This window comes from Protopterus annectens, chromosome 1.part1 (assembly GCF_019279795.1).
Source record: "Protopterus annectens isolate FY-2018-M chromosome 1.part1, PAN1.0, whole genome shotgun sequence".
NCBI classification, from domain to species: Eukaryota; Metazoa; Chordata; order Ceratodontiformes; family Protopteridae; genus Protopterus; species Protopterus annectens.
In genome coordinates this window covers 1,001,166,014-1,001,187,269 of record NC_056726.1, presented here as the reverse complement: position 1 = coordinate 1,001,187,269, position 21,256 = coordinate 1,001,166,014, and the positions used below count along the sequence as shown (strand labels likewise).

At 41.7% G+C, this 21,256-nt stretch overlaps 1 protein-coding gene across 2 annotated transcripts in view; it reads right to left on the bottom strand.

The window, feature by feature from the left end:
• LOC122808637 overlaps positions 1-21,256 on the bottom strand; it is a 61,521-nt gene that overhangs the window by 8,384 nt on the left and 31,881 nt on the right. For both annotated transcript variants that reach the window (XM_044079602.1, XM_044079611.1), the window contains exons 6-8: positions 19,585-19,623; positions 14,193-14,240; positions 4,481-4,523 (exon numbers count right to left, since the gene is read on the bottom strand). In XM_044079602.1, coding sequence (XP_043935537.1) covers positions 4,481-4,523; positions 14,193-14,240; positions 19,585-19,623 — 130 coding nt within the window. The remainder of the gene's footprint in view (positions 1-4,480; positions 4,524-14,192; positions 14,241-19,584; positions 19,624-21,256) is intronic.

The following is a 21,256-nucleotide window of genomic DNA, read 5'->3' as shown; positions in this document are numbered from 1 at the left end:
AATTCCCCCTATGGCTAAACCAGATTCATCTAATGGAAAGTAAAATTTTACCATAACAGTAGATGTCCTTGGCTTCACCGCTGCAGTATTCATTACAAATGGGTTATTCCCTGCCATGAAGCCCAATGTCTTGCCAGTTTACCAGTATCTGTCATTGCTTTAAGGTACGGTGAATGTCACCTACACACCCCTTGCACAGCACAGGGCATAAAGGTGATGCTCGGGTGTATCAATCTTAGAAGTGATTGCCCCAGTAGGAACAGCAGTCCAAGAAAAACCAAGGAGAACCTGCACATCCAGGGGGGGGTGGAGGGAGTGAATACTGCAGCAGTGAAGGCAAGGATATCTACTGTTATGGTACAATTTTTCACAACTGTACTATGTCCTTCCATTTGTAATGAATACTGCAGCAGTGAGAGTGCAAAGCTCAAGAAGAAATTTGGGAGGAGCAAGCAGCAAGAGCCCTCTAAGAATGGTATCAGCAAAACCAGCTCTAGCTCTGAAGATACCATCCAACTGGTAATGTTTGGTAAAGGTATGCATAGAAGTCCAGGGAGCTGCTTCAAGAACAGAATTAGTGTCTGAACGGCTGAAAAAAGCACCAGAGGAAGCCACAGCTCTAGCAGAATGAGCCTTTACAGAAGGAAAGTTCTCACCATGAAAAGTGCAACAAAAAGAAATAGCCTTTGAAATCCAAGAGGAAATAGTTTGCTTGGAAACAGCCAATCCTAAAGGCATAGGATGAAAGGAAACATAACTGCTCAGATCTTCTGATAGCTTCAGTTTTATCCAAATAAAATCTGAGCTGTCTATGCACATCTAAGGAATGCAGAACCCTCTCACTGTCTGAGTGCGGAGAGGGAAAAAAGTAGGCAAATTAATGGACTGATTAAGTGACAACTCATTAACCACCTTGGGCATGAAAGAAGTATAGTACGCAAGGATACCCTGTCCTCAAGAAATATCAAAAAAGGTGGACAAGCCATAAGGGCTTGCAACTCAGACACCCATCTGGCAGAAGTAAGAGCTAACAAAAGAACTGTTTTCCAAGAACAATGTTGCAAGGAAGCTGAAACAGCAGGCTCAAAAGGAGCCCGAGTCAATTTTTCCAGAACAAAATTATGATCTCAGGGAGGAGGTACAGGCTTCCTGGGAGGTCTAATATTAAGGACACCTTTAAGAAATTTCTTAGCCTCAAATCTACATGCTAACAGAGGAATTAAAGGCACACAAGCAGAAAGAGCTGATAAGTGGGCCTTAATAGAAGAATAGGCCAAACCAGCACTGAGCAATTCACACAAATAAACCAAAGGTCCAGGTCACGATAAAGACACCAAACAGAAAACCTCTTCCATTTAGACAAGTAGGATTTCTAGTAGTAGGTTTCCTGGCCTCCTGCACATCCTCAGAAAAAAGGTGCCTATGAGGGATCAAAACCCTATCACCACAGTGTTATTTGAAGCATGGACAGGTGGGGATGGATGAGAGACCCCTTGTCTTGTGTGAGGAGGTCCACCCGGTGAGGTAACTTGTAGTAGAGGGAACCAGTGCTGCCGTGGCAAAAAGGGAGTCACCAACAAGATTTTGGGAGCATCCTGTTGAACCTTGAACAGGGCTCTCAGAATGAGAGGAAAGGGAGGGAATGCATAAAGAAACATCCCCTTCCAAGAAAGTGAGAGGGCGTCCACCTTCCATACCAAAGAACCTTAGGACTCGAACAAAACAGAGGAAGTTGTCTGTTCAAAGTGGAGGCAAAAGAGATCTACTTGAGGAATACCCCACTGTTAATGTCCAGAAACACATTAGATTGAGAGAAAGACCTGCTCAGATTGTCTGCCACAATGTTCTGATCTGAAGGAATATAAACTGACTGAAGAGTCACTTGATATTGGACAACCAGATCCCATTTCAGAAGTGCCAGCCAGCAAAGATGGTAAGATCTCGCACCCCAATTTGTTATATACCACATGATTGTGGTATTGTCTGGGATGACTGTGGTATTGTCTGTGAACACCTTGAGAGGTCCTGGAGAGAAGAGCGGATGAAAGGCCTGAAGAGCCAGCATAAGAGCCCCCATCTCTTTGATGTTGATGTGCTCCTTCTGCTGATGAGGTGACCACACTCCCTGAACCCTCAGGGAGCCAAACTCTACTCCCCATCCCACATCTGAAGTGTCTGTGAACAGATCCTGAGAGGGAAGAGTACGTTGAAAAGGGAACCCTGGATTCAGACAACTGCTGAATCCACCACAGAGGTTCTTTTTTGAGACACAGGAGAAGAGGAACAGGAAAGTCTAGAGGATGCTCATGCTGAAGCCACACCGACTTCAGAAACCACTGGAACTTCCTCATGTGGAGTTTGACCAGAGGGAACACTGGAATGATGGAAGCCATGAACCCTAGAGCTCTCAGACACTCCCTGGCTGTAATGCAGGCCAGGGGAAGAAGAGTTTTAAAGAAAGAAATGAAAGTTAATGCCTTTGGAGGAGGCAGGCATGCCGGCATTGGCACCGTTTGAACACTGCAACCCAAAAAGACATGACCCTGAGAAGGAGTCTGCAAAGACTTTTTGAAGTTTACTGTGAACCCCAAGCTCTGAAGAAGAGAAATGGTAAAATGAAGCCTTTGCAAAAGGACCTCTGGAGAAGATGTCTGAATCAGCAGGTTGTCCACATAATAGGTTCATAGGTAGGTACTAGGCTATCTGCCCGAAGGCATTTATAAGCCTAGCCAGAATGTGTTGCCTTTCGCTGCCCCCTTAGATTAGTTCCCTGTGTAAATGTTGTGTTACCACCCTGCATTGAACCCAGGACCCTATGCACTACAGTCAGAACGTACCACTATGCCAAATCAGCAGTTTCAAACAAACTACAAGGCTCGAACCCAGGACCCTGCACACCATAGATAAAGTGATGTACCACTAAGCCATGTCAGTTAGACTTGGATCCCTTGAAGCCTGCAAAAGGCAATCACAGGAGCGAGGCATTTGGTGAATACCCTTGGGGCAGTAGAAATGCCAAAGGGCAAAGCACAGAACTGAAAATGCCAGGAAGAAGAGATACACAAAAATCTCCTGAAAAGAAGATGGACTGGAATATGGAGACAAGCCTCCTTGAGGTCCAGAGACACTAGAAAGGCCTGCGGGAGCAAGAAAGGAGAGAGAGACTGAAGGGACATCTGAAAGGAAGGCACCTTCAGAAAAGTGTTTAGATAGGAGAGCTCTAGAATCTTGCCAACAGCTACGCCAACCTAGGTCTTGCTCAATGAGATGAAACACAGGTGTTGTGTAATAATGTTTTTTCTTGACATACTATTTGGTATATCAGGTTTGTGGACGACATTTTTTTCTGTGGGGAGGGTCGCCACAAGCACTTCATGATTTTGTGCATTATTTACAGAATACAATGTCTTTTCTGAGATTTACCTGCCAGCATTCAGGAGAAGATTTACATTTCCTTGATGTAACAGTTAGAAAGGTAGAACTGAGACCTGTAAACACTAGCCTATATAGAAAGCATGTCTTTATATTTCTACTGAGTTTATTCCTGTTGTTGTATTTGTTGTGTTTCTGATGTAAACAGGGCTTTCAAATTTGTTTTACTTTATTTACTTTTTTTTTATCTGATTTTTGGATTTATTTTTATTTAAATGTATTATTAATCTTCCTTCTTTAAGCTGTCATTCTTATGGTATGAGCCCGAGTATCGAAATTTGGTGCAGTGATACGCAATGTTTCCTGTGTTGATCTGTATAACAATAAAGTTTACTGTGACTAAGCTACTGTCTTCACACAGCAATCAACACACAGTAGCATATGTAATCAGAGAGCTGGGCTGCGGATCAGCTAACATAACGTAGCCAGTTAATCGCACAAAGTTGAAGGCTTTTTTTTTTTTTGCTCTTCTAAAGTCAGCTGTGGGGGACCATGTATTTCATGGTACATAATTCCTCTTCCAGTAATCTGAATTTTTTTCTTCCTGGGGGGCACACAGATTGGCTACAACACTACAGGAAGTGAAATGGCTTTCTGCAGTAAGCAGAATTATTTGCTCTTTACTTTAAGCTGAGGGGGTGGAGTGCATGTTCTTGAGGCTGGCACAGGGCACTAGTTGAGCTGACAACACTTCTGCAAACATACCGTGTTAAAACTGCTTGGGTCTTGTATCAGTGGGGGGGGATATAAAAGTGAGTTGGATTCATGTATGGACTTCATTCCTCACCTGAAAAGGATACATAAGCTTAAATGATACAGTAGGCAATATGTGGTACGCTAAACAAAGACAATTTCTTATATTGCACCCAATGCAATTATAACACACACACACAGACATTCATTTCAAGGCAAGTACGGAAAAGTCTGAAGTGCAAAGAAAGCTCTTTGTATTACACATCACACTACAGAACTGTAATACACACATCAAATAAACATTATTAAAAATAATAATAAAAAAAAAAAGTTACTCATTTTCTAGACTGCTCACCTTCTTCTCTTTTTACATAGGATAATGGCAAAAATGAAAATTCCTGAAAGAGAAGACAGACATTTTAATATTGGAGCTTTAATAACAAAAGTCATTCAGCACATGACTGTGTACACTTTGGTTAAATGACTTGTTCAAAACATTCCAACAGTGTCCAAATGAACATAATGGAAGTGTACATTATACTAATCAAGCTCATGTTTGCTGTACAAGCAAAGCTCATTCATGCCCGTTTGCTTTATAAAGTACAACCAGTTGTACTGCTTGCCTGTTGAATCTCCTTGCTGCCTTCAGTCACGCCCAACGGGAATTCCTTCGGTCTCGCCATCTTCAGTCACGCCCAATGGGAATTCCTTCGGTCTCGCCATAATGTCTGATGTACCTTTCCTCTAAACCCAAAGTACAAGGCTTCTCAGATTTGTCAAAAGAACCCAAGCAGAGGAGGTACTGCCATAACGTTTAAAACTCCTAACAAGTTCCCTTTATATATACTCTATTCTGACTTACTAGAAAATGTACAACTTTATACGTGACAAGCAGCTGTTAGACTGACAATTATAATGTTTGCATCTTTTACACAGCTCAGCGACAGAGGTGGGAGTTTCACTGAAGCACTTTCCTAAAGTGCACTAAAGCCATGTGTTTAATGAAAATGAAGAAAAAGAAAAAAAACAACTGCTCGAATGAGTATTGTGCTTCATACTGTGGCAGCTATAGAAACAGTTCTGATCAAGCTACATGGAAGAGTCTACTAAAAAATTAATAACACGTTAGACTTTGTACCTAATCATAGTATCTCTCCAAGCACAAACGTGCCTGTATACAATACAACATGGCATGCAAAACAATACCATAGGCAATGCTTCTTTTTTAAGCTAAAAATTGGCTATGGGGGCATAGCACCCAAGGTAAAATACACAGCATAACAGTTTCACTAAAAGTACAAAACTGATTCAGATACCATTCCTTCCAAAGCTGTGCAAAATGGAAGACAAAATGTTTTGACTTGTATATCAACACACACACACACACACACACACACACACACACACACACACACAAAATCAAAGCAATACCCAGTTTTTGGAGCAGAGGGATGGAAAATCTGAGTCTGGCTATTGCCATACATAGTGATATGTAGGATATCCCTCCATCAGGATATGTGCATATACGTCCCCCTCCTTACTCTCACCCCAAGGAATGCAAGAGTGGTAATTTGGGGTTCCTGATGCACTGCCTTGCTACTTGGATTTCTATGTGTTGATCGTTCCTTACATTGCAGACTTGAGTCTAAAGGAAGGGTCACATACAGCAAGGATCATGGCAGGATTTCACCACCCCTATGGGAGGAAAATTAAATGGATTTATGGATGTTATTTGATTCATGTCAATGGCAGATGGAATGGGGGCTAAAAATGTTTCTGGGGGAGACAATCCCCTCCCCATGGACATCAACCCTAAAATTAACTTAGAGCACATGCAATGCTCTAAGAGGAGTGATCCCATTATGTGATTTGACCAACAATGCATCACACACTTGGCTGTTACATGATTGTCAGGCAGTAGTGAAAAAACAACATTCAGCAAAATACTAGAAAGGCCTGTTAAGGGAAAATCTGCTTTAAACACTTCTCATGGCAGGAAAGAACCACCTGAAAGGTTTATAGTTTGTTCACTCTAAAGCAAAGCTTGTAGTAGTAGTTTGCCTTTAAGGCTAGTCTTGAGGATTGGATGGGTAAGAACATTTACACTAGGTTATCGTGTACAGTCCTGTTTGATTTGGGAGGTAGGCACAATTAAGTATTCAAAGGGTGACAAGAACTTTTAAATGTGTACATGGCTATGCATCTTATAGTCGCCATGACTGCTTGCCAGGTGTTGTTCCCATGTTCCTTCTTCGGTAGCTTTATGGTGCTGCACTCCTGAAGCACACCCAAAATATTGCTTCCAATTACAGCACTTCTACTAGAGCTCAGAAGAGCCTCCTCTTTTGTTTGCACTTTTTAAAGCATATGGAGTTTTGAGCCCACATTTGATAAAAACAAGTTAAGCTGTTACAATGTAGCCTCACAGCCACATCTGCCATTAGCTGTAATTTAAGCCTCCCTTTCCAGTCTCCGGTTATCACACTGGATGTCGTTCGATCCCTCCTCTTTGTATTAATGATTAAGCCTCTGTCAGTCAGTACAGCTGCTGGAAAGAACCAGGCAGTACCCACAAGCCACTTTCTTTCCTTTGTCTGGATGAAAGCAATGACTGGACAGGCAACTTAAGTGCCCTTTTCACTACAATGAAAAGACCACTTCCAGATTCTGATGTGTAGTAGTGTCAGATACAAGTGTGGTTAAGTCTGATTTTCAGACTCAACTGTAGCCCCTTTGCCAGTAATTTTGACTTTAAGATGGACCACAATGAGAGGTATATGGGCTTTATTGCAAGGTGATCATGAAGGACCTCATCTGGGATGATTAGGTTACCCTGGAAGTCTCCATACAGGCCTTGAGAGGTGCTTGCAACCAACTTACCTCTTATGGATAGTGTGCAGCCCTACAAATTCAATTTCTCCCTCTGGTCTCAATACAGTGCAGGTCTCATCCCATCTGACTTGGGAAAACATTTGCAAGGGGAGAGTTCAGGAGAAGAATGTCCCATACCTTGGTATTAGTAAGACTGGAGTGCTGACGCACAAGTGGAATATAGTGGCTTCCACATAACCTTGTTGCTTCAAGGGAACTGGTTTATTAGCATTTCTTCCTGAAGAATTTTGAGATCAGAAACAGCATCCCAGAAGTCACCCTCTTAGGCACTGCAAGGTCTACCTAGTAAAGATGCTCTTGTCATCCTAAGAAAGACGTTTGTGGGGGACATCTGGGAGGGACGGGAAGATGCTCACTCCACCTAGGAATACAACACAGTTGCAGGCAGGTATACTGACCTTTTAAGGTTAAGGTAAATCAAGGAAAACAAGGAAGTTCTACTGCACCCCTCTTTTATGCAGAGAGTTCCCAGGAAGCCTTTGGGGTGGCTGAAACACGACATCCAGCTAGTTAGTTTGTGATGTCTTCATTACTGGGTGAATCTAGACAGACAATGCATCAATGAATGGAGTATGCCAAGAGCAGCACTGGTGAGAAAGTAATTTACAAAAGGTTTCCATTTAGACTGATAGAAAGGGGGGGTTAATACAGGCAGAGTGGGGGTGAATGTGCTTCCCCTAAGTCTGGCTTCCATTATTATGTTATTTGTAGGATCCTGATACAGTACACCACCCTTCGTAGTTACAGCAAATGATTAAGTCTCTGAGCTGTTCAAGAACTGGTTCCTGTAGTCCAGAGTACAGGATTGGTTCCATCCACCTCCTATTGCCCACTGTGTAGCTCTCAGCAAGTCACTTAATGAGGCATCTCTAAATAGAAACTTGTTCAGTCATTTTGATAGTGAGGCCAACCTTCCAGCATACCCCTCACAGATGACATTTTTACTGATTTAAGTAACCAAATTCCAGATCACTTCTGGAAAGGAGGAGCCATTTGGGCCTACTCTACACATACTGGGACAGTCCTTTAGTGCATAATCAGTAGGCAGTGGTGGCCAAACATACTAAGCTGTCAGATACCATGGTACCATTTTTGCCACATATCTTCCTGCTTCAAGCTCCCATATTATTGTACATAAGGCTGTGCAAATCAAATTTATTTTGCTATCCCCCCATTATGCTGCACTGCAGTGTCAATCTACCTGGTATGGGAATAGAACCCACAGCCTTCTGCACCAAAAGCAAGTGTGCTACCCTACCCATTGCTCCACTGACACCAACTAAATATTGAATATTTGAACGGGCTTCTCTCTGTAACGGAGGCCCTCTTCAGCATGGTATACTTGCTGTTGCACTGACATTTGCTTGCAAGTCAGTCTGTAATAAAATATCTGCATTCTGCTTAAATCATGGTACTATGGCAGCAGAAGAAAAGTTTGCCAATTGTCCCTGTAAGATATCGAACTACTGTAAATTAAAGTATCCCTTGAGAAGCCATAGGTATGGCCTGACATGACAAGATGGGTCTGCCACTGCTATGTGAGTAAGGTTTCTCTGCCAGCTGTCACGATGGCATGGCAGACATGGTTACTGAAGTGACCCATGGTCACTTGGGCAGGTAACTGAGAGTTAGGTTTATTGATTTGTTTTTCATACCTTCTACAATGATTTTCACAAGGCAGTGAAAGAATGCTGATAAACACTCTACACACAGTAGCACTATTATAATTTCTACACATGGGTGTAACGTGCAGTAATGAAAAATGTTTTGTATGCAGCCCACATAAGTAGTTGACAAGATTTTATGCTCTCTGAACCTCTCCAGTCCCACACTCTGTGGTGGCATGTAGTTGATCAAATAGCATTAATGGCGGTTTGACTACATCTTCACAGTAATGGGGCTTTAGGTTGAATGCTCGATTTTAATTTTCAGGGTGATGCAGCATCAGTCATTAGAGTTTCATAATTACCTGTTCAGAAAATGTATGCTAACATAGCACTTTCTGTTCTATTAACATTTAAAATAAATTGGTGTAATATTTAGAACTTGTTCATTTTTGGGGTCTATTGTCCCCTATTGTTTTTGTCTCTGTCTGCAACTCTTAAGCAAAGTTGAGAGGTATTTTGGTCCGATCTTCAAAATGTGTGGCTTTCTGGCAAGTTGTTGACTGAATAAGACATGCGAGTGTCAGACTTTATATCCTTCAGAAAACAATTGTTAATGTAAAGCTTGTTACATCACTAAGTATTTTACAGAAATATTTTAAAATCTGTCCCTGAGTTTGGGTCTTTGTTATTCTTATGTCAAGTTGTTGAGGGGACTTGTTATGGATTGTACTGTTCTGACAGCACATAGTTGAAGTACATTTCTAGGCCATTTATGTATTTAAGCATTCATATAATCTCAAGTAGACATTTAAGATGTACACAGTCATACAAGTGGCTGTGTGTGTGTGTGTGTATATATATATATATATATATATATATATATATATATATATATATATATATATATATGTATATATGTATGTATATATATATATATATATATATATATATATATATATATATACACACACACACACACACACACAAATGACATAGTTCTAAGCCGTCACACAGTTTGCCTTATTTTTGGTTTGATTGTAAAATGTGGTTTCCTGGTAAACTTGTTGATTACAGGTCCCTATAGGTCCTTTCTGACTCAGTTACACAGCAAACGTTTTCATTTCTTCTAGCATGTCAAAGGGTCAGTTGCTAGCGTCCTCTCCTGCTCAGCTGGTGAATCTGGGAATATTGAGGCAATGTTACAATTGCCTCATGTACACAGACAACCCTCTCCTCCTCCCACAAAACACAAATACATGCGAGAGATGCAACTATATAGCCAAACTGGAGGCTGAGCTCTCTCAACTCAGGACTGGCAAAACCAGACAGGAGGAGAAGGTAACCACACACACCATAAACCCAGTCTCACATAGAACTATCACAACTACAAATCAAACATATAAACACACAAAAACATACTCGGAGGCACTGATCAAAAATCTACCAAAACAGCAGAGGCCTCCAAAGCAGACACCCAAACAACTGCCACCTCATGACATAACACAAGCAACACATAGATCACAAAGTCAGTGTGCAAATCAGTCACAGCCCTTAAGGCCAAACACAATGCCAGACACACTTGTCATAGGCGACTCCATAGTCAGACACACTGACGTCCCACTCACCAGACTGAACAAGGAGAGGGTCACAGTAAGCTGCCTGTCGGGAGCTAGAATCCGCCACATAACACAAGCACTCAGGTCACTCCACAGCAAGTACAAGTATGACTCAGTCATTGTCCATGCCGGTGTGAATGACCTGAGACGTACCTCCCTGGACTACATGAAAAGAGACAGAGGAGCTCTCAGATTATGTAGCCCAGGCTGGTATGACCCTGACCCTGAGCAGTATCCTACCTTCACCAGGAATTATGCCACAATACAGAGACAAAATGATCAGTTTTAATAATTGGCTTAATTTCTGGTGTCATTCTAAGGTGATCCAATGTCTGTCTGCCTGGAATGACATGCTTGACAAGCCACGCTGCTTCGCAAGGGGCGGCTTGCACCTGTCACCCCTGGGTTTCCGGATATTGGCAAAGGCTCTTGCCACCCCCATAGTGCCTTTTTTAGACAAGGCTCAAATTCTAAACCCACCGCCCTAGAAAACAATAATGGAAAAAAACTAAGGGTAATGCTGCTCAATGCCAGAAGTCTAAATCTCAAGATGCACGCCCTCGAAGCCCTCCTCAGTATGGAGAACATTGTTGTCTGTGCTGTGACTGAAACCTGGTTCAAGGCTCCTAAGAGCACCCCGGCACTATCAGGTTTTACCTCATATCATGCGTTCCGGCCCCAAAACCCGTACCGTACCACAAAAGGAGGGGGTGTATCCATATTCATCAAGGATATCCACACCTCCAGGCTGGTGGCAACGCACGAAGCATCAGAGACCATTCAGGTGCAATTAACCATAGGCAAAACTGCTCTACAGTTTGTAGCATGTTACAGGCCACCCTCTCAAACTCAGGAACCCCACACAGCCTTCCTGAAGACACTGGAGAGTATAAATGTCTCTCCAAACACCATCATATTGGGTGACTTCAACTACCCAAACATAGACTGGGAACATTACACAAGCCCCAATACCCTAGCCCAAAGGTTCCTGGAGTTCATAAACTCAAATGCTATGGAACAACTTGTCACCATTCCCACAAGAGGTGAAAATATACTAGACCTGATCGTCACAAACATGGGGACAAAATGCTCCACACCGGAAGTATATCCCTCATTGGTGAGATCAGACCATAAACTAATCTCACTGGTGATCCACATCCCGCCCCCACCCCCAACAAAAAAGACCACAGTGAAGAACTTCTCAAAAGCCAACTTCACACTTCTTAAGCCTGGTGTGGTATCCTTCAAGGCCCCTGAGCCATTGGAAACCACAACCCACACTGCTGAATCCCTTACAAATGCTTTCTACGAGCACCTCCAGGATTGCATGATCAAGCAATCCCAAATAAAATCAAGACCCTTTCCACCAAAGGCAAGTGCCCGATCTGGTGGGCCCCAGCCATAAACAAACTTTACAACAAGAGGAGAAAGCTACTACAAGATAGAGCAAAATCCCTAAAAGGGAAGACATCTCTGATCAATACTAGTAAAAAACTACGATCACTCATAAAATCACCCAAGGCCAACTTTGAGAGAAAAATCGCCAAGGACTCAAAAGACAATCATAAGGCCTTCTTTAGCTATGTTAGAAACCTGGGTGGAAACTCCCAGATATGCTCAGAATTAGTCCAAAATGATACAAAAATCACTGAACCCGCAGACATTGCAAACATACTGGCAGACAGGTTCAGTGCAAATTTCTCCCCTCCCTCCCCCCCAAAAGGAGAAATATCTATCCCAGCAGAGTGTAGCCTCCCAATCATCTCAAATGCCCAGGTGAGAGCTGCTCTCTCTAAAGCTAAAAACACAGCATCAATGGGACCGGATGGTGTCCCCGGCTGTGTGCTACACGAACTCAATGAGGAACTAAACCCACACATAAGGCTGCTGTTTAATCTTAGCCTTACCACAGGATACGTACCCAAAGAGTGGCGTACGGCAACTGTGGTCCCACTCCATAAAGGTGGTGCTTCTACGGACCCTGGTAATTACCGCCCTATAAGCTTAACAAGCCTGGTCTGCAAAGCTATGGAGAGGATCATAATGGAACTCATAAATAAAGACATAGGGGACCTACAGACATTGGATCCTACCCAATTCGGCTTTGTCAAGGGCAGATCATGCCTCTTGAACTTGGTCGACTTTTTTGAAACAGTCACCAAGGCCATTGATGAGGGTAAGGCAGTTCACACAGCCTACCTTGACCTTGCAAAAGCTTTTGACACAATACCCCACTCGGGTATCCTAGAAAAGCTCACCAGCTTAAATGTAAACCCATATGTCACAAGATGGGTTGCAAACTGGCTCAAGGACAGAACCCACAGGGTTAGAGTTGCTGGTGCCATGTCAGACTCCAAGCCGGTCACAAGCGGTGTCCCACAGGGCTCAGTCCTGGGCCCACTCTTATCTACTTTTCTGAAGTGCAGGCAAACATAGGAGGATTGTGGCTGACAAAGTTTGCAGATGACTGCAAACTGGGTGCCATAGTTGAAAATCCATCAGACACAGATATCCTTCAGAGAGGTCTCATAGAAATGGATAACTGGTGTCAGAGCCATGGCCATAAGCTGAATGCCAAAAAATGTATAGTCATACCCTTTGGTAAAAACAAGGTAACCCCAAGTTACCACATAGGTGGCAATCCATTAAGCACAGAAGAGGTTATCAGGGACCTGGAGACCCAAGTTGACAGTAACCTTTCTTTTGACACTCACATTGCCAAAGTGGTTAGGAGGACCTTCTACATTGCCCACCTGATTATGAAGGGATTCACATCCAGATCAAGGGAGGTCATTGTTCCCCTGTACTCTTCACTTATCAGACCAATGATTGAGTACAATGCCCCATTCGGAATGTATCTTACCCGACACCTGCAGCAATTGGAAAGACCCCAAAAGTTCCTCACCAAAAGGATAAAGGGGCTCAAAAATATGCCATATGCTGCCCGACTGAAGAAACTCCAGCTCTATTCAGTCGCATACCGTCTGCTCAGAGGTGACCTGTGCCTGACATACAAGGCCATGTCCAACACGGAATTAATGGACATGCTCCACCTCAAAAAATCCAAATCCACCAAAGCCACAAGAGCAAGAGACTTAAACCTCAACACGGATATAAATAGGACGTGCTGGAGGGACAGATTCATCACCCAGAGACTCCCTATGCTGTGGAACAGAATCCCGGTCCATGTGAGACAGAGCACCTCGCTGGCTCTGTTCAAGAGGAATCTTGACCAGTGGATGGGAGATCGTAGGTTTACCCCGGGGATCATCTCTGTATCACTGCTGGACAGAGGCACGGCAAACTAATGGGTATAGTATTATTCAACCTAAGGGGTGGTGAAAGCCACACAACTCTGGCTAGGCTTATAAATGCCCTAGGGCAGATAGCCTAGTATGAACCTATGAACCTATGAACAGTCACCATATAATGACATAAATAAGAGTTTCAGACTTCTTATCTTTCGGAAGACCCCTTATTAATGTAACATCTGTTGAACTAGCAATGTTCTAAGTACATAAGAGCAATATTTAAAATGTAAGCAGTTCCAACAGCATGGGAGTTGCATTAGGTTTTTTCAGACAGCCGTAAGCAGAAACATTTCTGGGTCATTATTTGTGTACTTATTCAGTGGCTTGATTGCAGACATCCAAGATGCACAGAGCCATACAAGTGGCTCTAACTGATTTTGTGTGTGTTTTCTTCGTGCCTGTGACTATACACTGCAAAGCCTTTACGAGGTTATGATGAACAGGAACAGGAACAGGCCAGGCGAGGGAAGTGAAAAAACAGGCATGTGCATTTTTACAGTGCAGTAGTGCTACCATTTCCTGGCACAGCTATGCAAGTATGCATCAGTTAATACTCCATGGGCTCAAATTTCATAGGTTATATGGTGGTAAAAAAGCAAATTCACAAAAGCTGAGAGGTATGTTTCAGAAACATCACTTACCAGTAATCAGTACAGCAGCAATTACAGCGACAGCAACAACAACTGCATCTGTAAGAAAAGCAGTAACATTACAGTTCTCATTTGTATACATTTAGTCTCGCATACCCTTGACATATGATCTTTAGCACATGCTTACATAACTGCACATAGATTAAAATAGTGGTAATGCCCTCATTATGGAAGATTTGTAATACACTGTGAATGCAGTTTGTTGTTCATACTGTATATGCTGATTGGAGCTTTACTTTATGACCAACTGCAAGCACAGCCAAGGTTATGTTCATCTGTGCCTTACCCCAGTAAATAAAATTACATACAAACAGAAAGACATGCAGGTAGGTGTGTGAGTATATGTGCCTTCTCTGAAGGTTGGGCGCTGGGCTGGCAACTTGACACAGTAAATATCCACTGCCAATCACGAGTGGACTGGTGATCTGGTGTGGTGACCCCTAATCGGGAAAAGTCGAAAGACAAACAGGCATGTACACCTCCATGCATGTGCAAAATGAATTTGACACAAACATGCTGTCTAGTCTCCTGAGAGACAGGAAATTTCATAAAGTATTCTGAGCATACTACATAATACTTTTTTACTAACAGGATTGCAAAGTAAGACAGCAGTGTTTTTTTTTTTGGGGAAGGGGGAGTGAATGTCAATTTTGCCCTCTACTGCTATGGGTCACTTGCCACAACACAGCTTAAGGACAACATCTCTCACAGTATAAGTATGGCCGCAGCATCACTGCATCTAATGGTGACAGAAAAATGTGTAAAAATGTAGCAAACATGACTGCAAGGCATATTTAAGTATGCAGGAAAATTCCAAGCAAATAATTTGTCAAGTGTTAGGATTATCAGACTATCATAATGTACACACTCCATCAGCATAAAATATCAAAAGCACTGAAATGAAAATGCCCATTTAAATATAGCATGTACTTAGGATTTATATTGCAGACTGAATTAATAACTGGTAGCCATCAGCAGGAAAAGATGTTTGTATCAACATACAAGCTTCCAAACAAATTCTCATATAAATAACACTGATCTGTGACTGGAATTCTCACTGTAGGATCCATCATGATTTGGGCTGTAGGCATTTGCATCACCAGTCCTCTCCCAGGCTTCAAACCCAGACCTTGTCCCTTGTCCCACAAAGTGCCCTCTCCTCCTGCAACTGCAGATCTAGAACTCAAGATTTAGGAGCAAAAGAAAAAGGCAAGAGGCTGGAGTGGGTTACTTTCTGCAGCCAGTCATCTGCTTACAGAAACATTACAATGATTGCCCAAGAGTTTAATAACCAAAATCGAACAGCTCCAAGTGTAGGAAGTCTTAGAACAGAGTCTCCTAGTTCAATCCTCAAGTGCGGCTACCCTAAAGTAACACCCCTGATCACTGCAACTTGGAACTTCAGTCTTATAATGCTTTGTTTTGGTGGTTGGGAATAAGCATGTAGCCACCACATATGTATCATCAAGAGGGGCCCTGTGAAAGATGGCAAATATAGTGACAGCTCTGGCAGAATATGCTTTAGGAGTTGGTTGCAACGTCTTGCTAAGCTTACTATAAAAAGTATAATAAATCTACTTTGAAAGGCACTGCTTAGTAATCGTTTTAGCTATGTCTTTAAAGCAGGAGCTGTCTTTTCTTATATGTTTCATTCTGGCCTCCTTCTACCTGAAGTGCCTGTAAGAGTACAAAAATGGCATGTGAACAGACTTGTCTCTGTAGCCACCTTTGGCATGAAGGGCTAGTGAAAAACGGATGAAAAAAAATCATTTGAAATGCCCACTTCTCTTGGGTGTCGCTTTCTAGACAAGCACTTAAACTCCACTAGTGCAGCTAGTAGCTCACTTGAATAAAATATATATTCTGGGGAGGGAAAAGTGGTCCACCAACCTGAGGCACAAAGTGAAAGTATCCTACAGAAATGCCTTAAAGACTTGGTAAACCTATACAAACACCTGGGCTAAGGCTTTACCAATGTTCATTTAGTCTTACCACTATGAACCCATTACTGGAAATGTTTTTGGCTTTGGAAGGCCTCAAAGACTACTCATGAGACGCGGGTGTAAACCAAAAGAGCCTGTCATGTCAGCATCCGACTTCCCCAACATGGTATACTCAAGTATTTCTTATCCAGGCTCAACACCTCTTTCCTCCCTTTTCCTTTCTGAGGTATTACACCAAATTAATTACAGTCTACCTGAACAGCTACAAATATGCCTCTAATGGAGATGCTCCTTTAGATCCAATCACAGAATTACCATAATTTCCAGTCTGTACAAGATTACTCATTCAGAACCTGTTGAGAGAATTGCTCAAATGTTCAGAAGACTGGAAAGCACAGTAGATTCCTGAGTAGACCATACATCTGTGTCATGTGACATACGCATGGTTTATTTTGTTTTTTCATTTGTAGGTCAGATAAACAAACTGGTCTGTGGACCCTTTTCAGCTTTGCTATTTGCACAATACATTACTGAGTTGAGAAGTAAAATTATACAGACTGTAGGAGTTTACATTTCATTGCAATAAAGGTGTACATAGTAGCTAGGTTGTTTTGTCTTACAGAGTTGTAGATATTGACTGGATACTGCTTGCAGTCTCTGAATTAGAGATGTGAATAAAGAAAAAAGAGGGAGACCGTGACAACTGCAAACAAAAAAAAAAAAAAAAGGGATAGCATGACTGTTGTAGGGAGGGAAAAATGATGAGTGGGTGACTTTGTCTTAAACACCTGAATCATGAGGGACACTGTTTCTCCAGTAGCATCTACGGCAAACCCGTTAAGAGAAATTTAAAGGTAGAGACTGCAGGCTTAACATGACTGAAGAACATGTCTCTGGCACAGTGAAAAAGTCCTGACTACAAAAACGCAGACACCTCTAGTTCATTCACCACTTCACCCATCCGGCAAGTATGTCCCTCTGTTCTCCTGACTCTAATGGGACTTGGGAGGAATACATGCTGCATGCAAGTAATAGAACTATTCACTTTATAAGGAAGTAGTCTAGGACATCAGTGCCGAACTGTCTGGCAATGAATGGGGCTGACCCAAACCAAGGCGTGAACACAATGTTAAGATGTCACCCATTATCTCACTGCCATAAGCAAATGAGAATAGAGGTCACAGTTTCTGCATAATCTGCTCCAGTTAAGAGACTGAAGAGACAGAAGCTTAGGTAGGATCACAATGCTAGAATCTATGCCACATCATCTTGTAGCTAATCTTGTACTACATTTTGGTAGGAGAACAAATAGATTTAGAAAAGGAAAACTTGGAGGGTAGCCTGAACAGCTCATTAGCAGTAGGTAGGGAACAAACTACAGCGTCTGGGTGCCTGGAAGGGGCATAAGCCTGCAGTCAGTAGAATGCTTTGGCACTGACATTTTAAACGCCCTTAAAGTTGCAGCCTACAAATCTATCCTCTAGTAGGAATAACAAAGAAAACAGTGGAGAACATCACGACACTGCGGTCAAGGGAAGAGAATGACTTTAAGGAAAGTACCCCACAAAAAGATACAAACTACCAAATGTTTGCACCAAAAGGTAATAAAGCATAGGATCTGCATAAAAGACAGGTAATTCGGACTGCCTTTGGCCTGAAATTCATCCTTCTGTTGAGTCTCAGGCTAGTTTTCCAGTGCTCTGAGATAAGAAAGTAGCAAAGAAAATCTGGAGAGACTACTTAAGGCATAGCACTATGGTAGGATAGGAGTTCTAGCTTACAAAAGTCACTCTAGGATCTAGCAATGTGCTCTAGCTCTCACGATTCTGTAGTATTAAAGGAAGGGAGTAGTGGAGCATGTGTAAGGCAGAAATGTGCAACCATATTCAGTGTTTATGGTTTACCTTCATTCACGAGAAACAGGCAATTTCCAATTCTCTTTTTTATATTTTAAATGCTTAATTTACTGGGGTTATGTAAAGCTTCATGAATACTTTGTAAATTGTGCGAGTTAAGGGAACGGAAAATCTGAATTCAAGATTACTAAGGGGCAGGATTTTGATATTACTGCAGCACAAGGGGAACGATGTTACTAGAAAACAACACTGAGTAAGGTTACAGATATTCTGCTTTGGGAAAAGAAATGAGCAAGAATGCTATTCGTGGAACCGCCTGACAGACTGCGATGTTTATTATTCTCTGCGATGTTTATTATTCTCACCACCCAAGAGAATGAATATGTACTAAATTTAAGCTTCCACTCTACCGTCCAGACGAAACCTTCAGACCAGTCTGCGACAGTTCCCCTTCCCATTTTAACTGGTCCCCCAAACATCAGTGCCATCTGCAAAACTATGTTCCACAATCCTCTGCGATTAATCAGAAAATCAAAAATTGCATGAGGAACAAGTGCAAAAATGAGCAAAAGTATGGACGGTTGAGAACTATGGGAAAGGTGACATTTTTTTATTTGGTAAACAGAAATGCTAAGAAGAGGCATGTCAATGGAATAAAAGTAAAACAAGCAGTCGACTAAAGCAATGGGAAGCCCCCCCCCCCAGCTATAAAAGCCTGCTATACAGAATATTATTCCTGACAATGAACAATTCCTTACATCTAGATACATCCAAATAATATCGGTATGATGCTTGCCATGTCCTGTTTGAAAGCCATGCAGCTCTCCATCTTATAAAGATTACATTAATACCTAGTTACTGATCAGTAGGATCAAAGGAGTAAGATAGCGCTTTGTGTACGATGTTAAAAAAGGAGGCTTTGTGTACGCTACAAATAAATAAGATAAATCTAAAAACATTAGGTAACACTGCCTTGTATACCTACTATATTATAGATCATATCACTGGTGGTTTTAGATCTATTTACTAAAACTATTACTATTTACTACTTACCAAAGGAGTAAGACAGCACTTTGTGTACTACGCTACGAAAAAAGAGTAAGACAGCACTTTGTGTACAATGCTACCAAAGGAGTAAGACAGCGCTTTGTGTACGCTACAAACGAGTAAGATAAATCTAAAAACATTAGGCAACACTGCCTTGTATACCTACTATATTACAGATCATATTACTGGTGGTTTTAGATCTATTTTCAACATATGCATGATGATGTATGGTTCCAAGTCTCAACCTTTCAAATTCTGACAGTAATTTATCCAAAATAATCTTCCCTATTATTTTTCCAGAAAAAGAAAGTAACTTATGTGTCTGTAGGACCCTGGGTTTGTCCAGTTCCTTTTTCCCTTAAAGATGGGTTTAACAAGTATATGTGGCCAAACTTCTGGAAATCTCCCCATATTTAAATGACCTAGTGAATAACAGATATAATCATGCTAAAGTACATTTGGAATTATCAAATGAAGGTTACTAGTCATATAATTATCAAAAGCGATACCATCAGAGTGGGGGAAAAAGACTCTTACCTGAAGTAATATTATTTTGTGGTTCAGGATGCTTCTTACCTAAAACAAAACAAAAAAACACTGCAGGTCATGACACCGAGCACACTGTAAAATAGAGATTACCAAATTAAAACATCAGCAATGCAAGTTGTACTCCTACAATAGTTAAGTCATTAAACTATACAATGCATTGCCCCTGAAAAATTAACACTTTCAGACCTATGTATGCTGTGGAAGTAATTCTGCAAGGTACTCTGTCCCTCAGAAGGAATGACCACACCACCCCATTTATACTAAAACATAACAGAAAGGAAACTTATCTGTTGAATTTGGTCATGTAATTTTCAGCCAGGCACAGCACTTATGTAACTGTCAGCATTAAAGACTTGCAATGCTTGAATCTCTGGAATGGGATGCTTGCTATACATAACCATTCTGTGCACACCATCTTTAAAGTCTGGGATATCAATCCTTAGTGCTGAAAACATTTTTCCACAATATTGAAAATTTGCCAATACAAGATTCAACAAACGTTGAAAGGTACAGCCCATAAATGATGCTGCAAAATATGGGACGTCATCAACAACTTGCAAACAGTTCTGCACAATGAGAAATGTGCATACCCATAATCATGCCAGCCATGCTCAGAATGCTTGTAACAGCTATAAAATCAAGTAACCAATATCTGTTCAAAGATCAGCTTTGGAGACTAAAGTAGCCATGTTGGGAAAGAAAGCACAGCGGGGGGCTTCTCCTGCAAGGTGATAAACACAAAGCAGCTGCACAACACCCTAATCCTAATTCTGGATCCCAGAGTAAAAGCTTATGCTTACACCCACATACTACAAAGAGTATGCCTTGTTCTGAAAAGCAGGCTCAGTGCAATACCACGATTAACATGTCAATTAAACGTTACTAACCATACCAAGAGATCAACGCAGAGGAGAGCCTATGGAAGCAATTTTCTTGAGCCCTTCTATAGGTTTTACTCTTGATGGCACTCATTTTCCAATGTGACTCTCACGAGGAGGGGTCTTCTCTTCTGCCTTTCCCTATGATGTGGTTAGAATCATTTGTATCAAATGAAGATTCACCACCTCCTCAGCACAGCAACCAGTCCGTAATCCAATGAGCAGTACTTGGACCACAGCTTTCTACTCATCTGTAAACAGCACATGGAAATAGCAGGGAAGGCTCTCTTGAAACAAGCTTTGCTAGTCAGACCAACCACCCTGGATCATATACACCAAAAATGCCATGCAAACTGTGGACTGTCTTTTTGAAAAGTAACCCTATGCTTAACCCTAGCAAAACAAGTTTAATATTTTATAGCAATGCGTTTATTCTGATGGCTTCACCTTTGCTGTGTGTTTGTAACCTTTCAGCTTTCCCTGCTTTAAAAGCTAGTTTTCATGCATTTTTTCATTTTGTGGTCTTCCACAGGACCATGCTTTATCACAGAAAAGCTTTTCTGTAGTTAGCCAAGGGCATGTATGATGTGTCCTCTTTTGTCTAGCTAGGAACTTATTAATTCTATGTCTATTCTAGATGAGTAGATGACAAACAGAAAGTTCACCCCTGGGATCACTCCAGTGGCTCTAATTGATAAAGACACCAAAAACTAACGTTGGGTGGCACGATGTCAGGGCACTTCTATGGACTAGGCTTTAAAGGTTCCAGGACCATTAGCCTA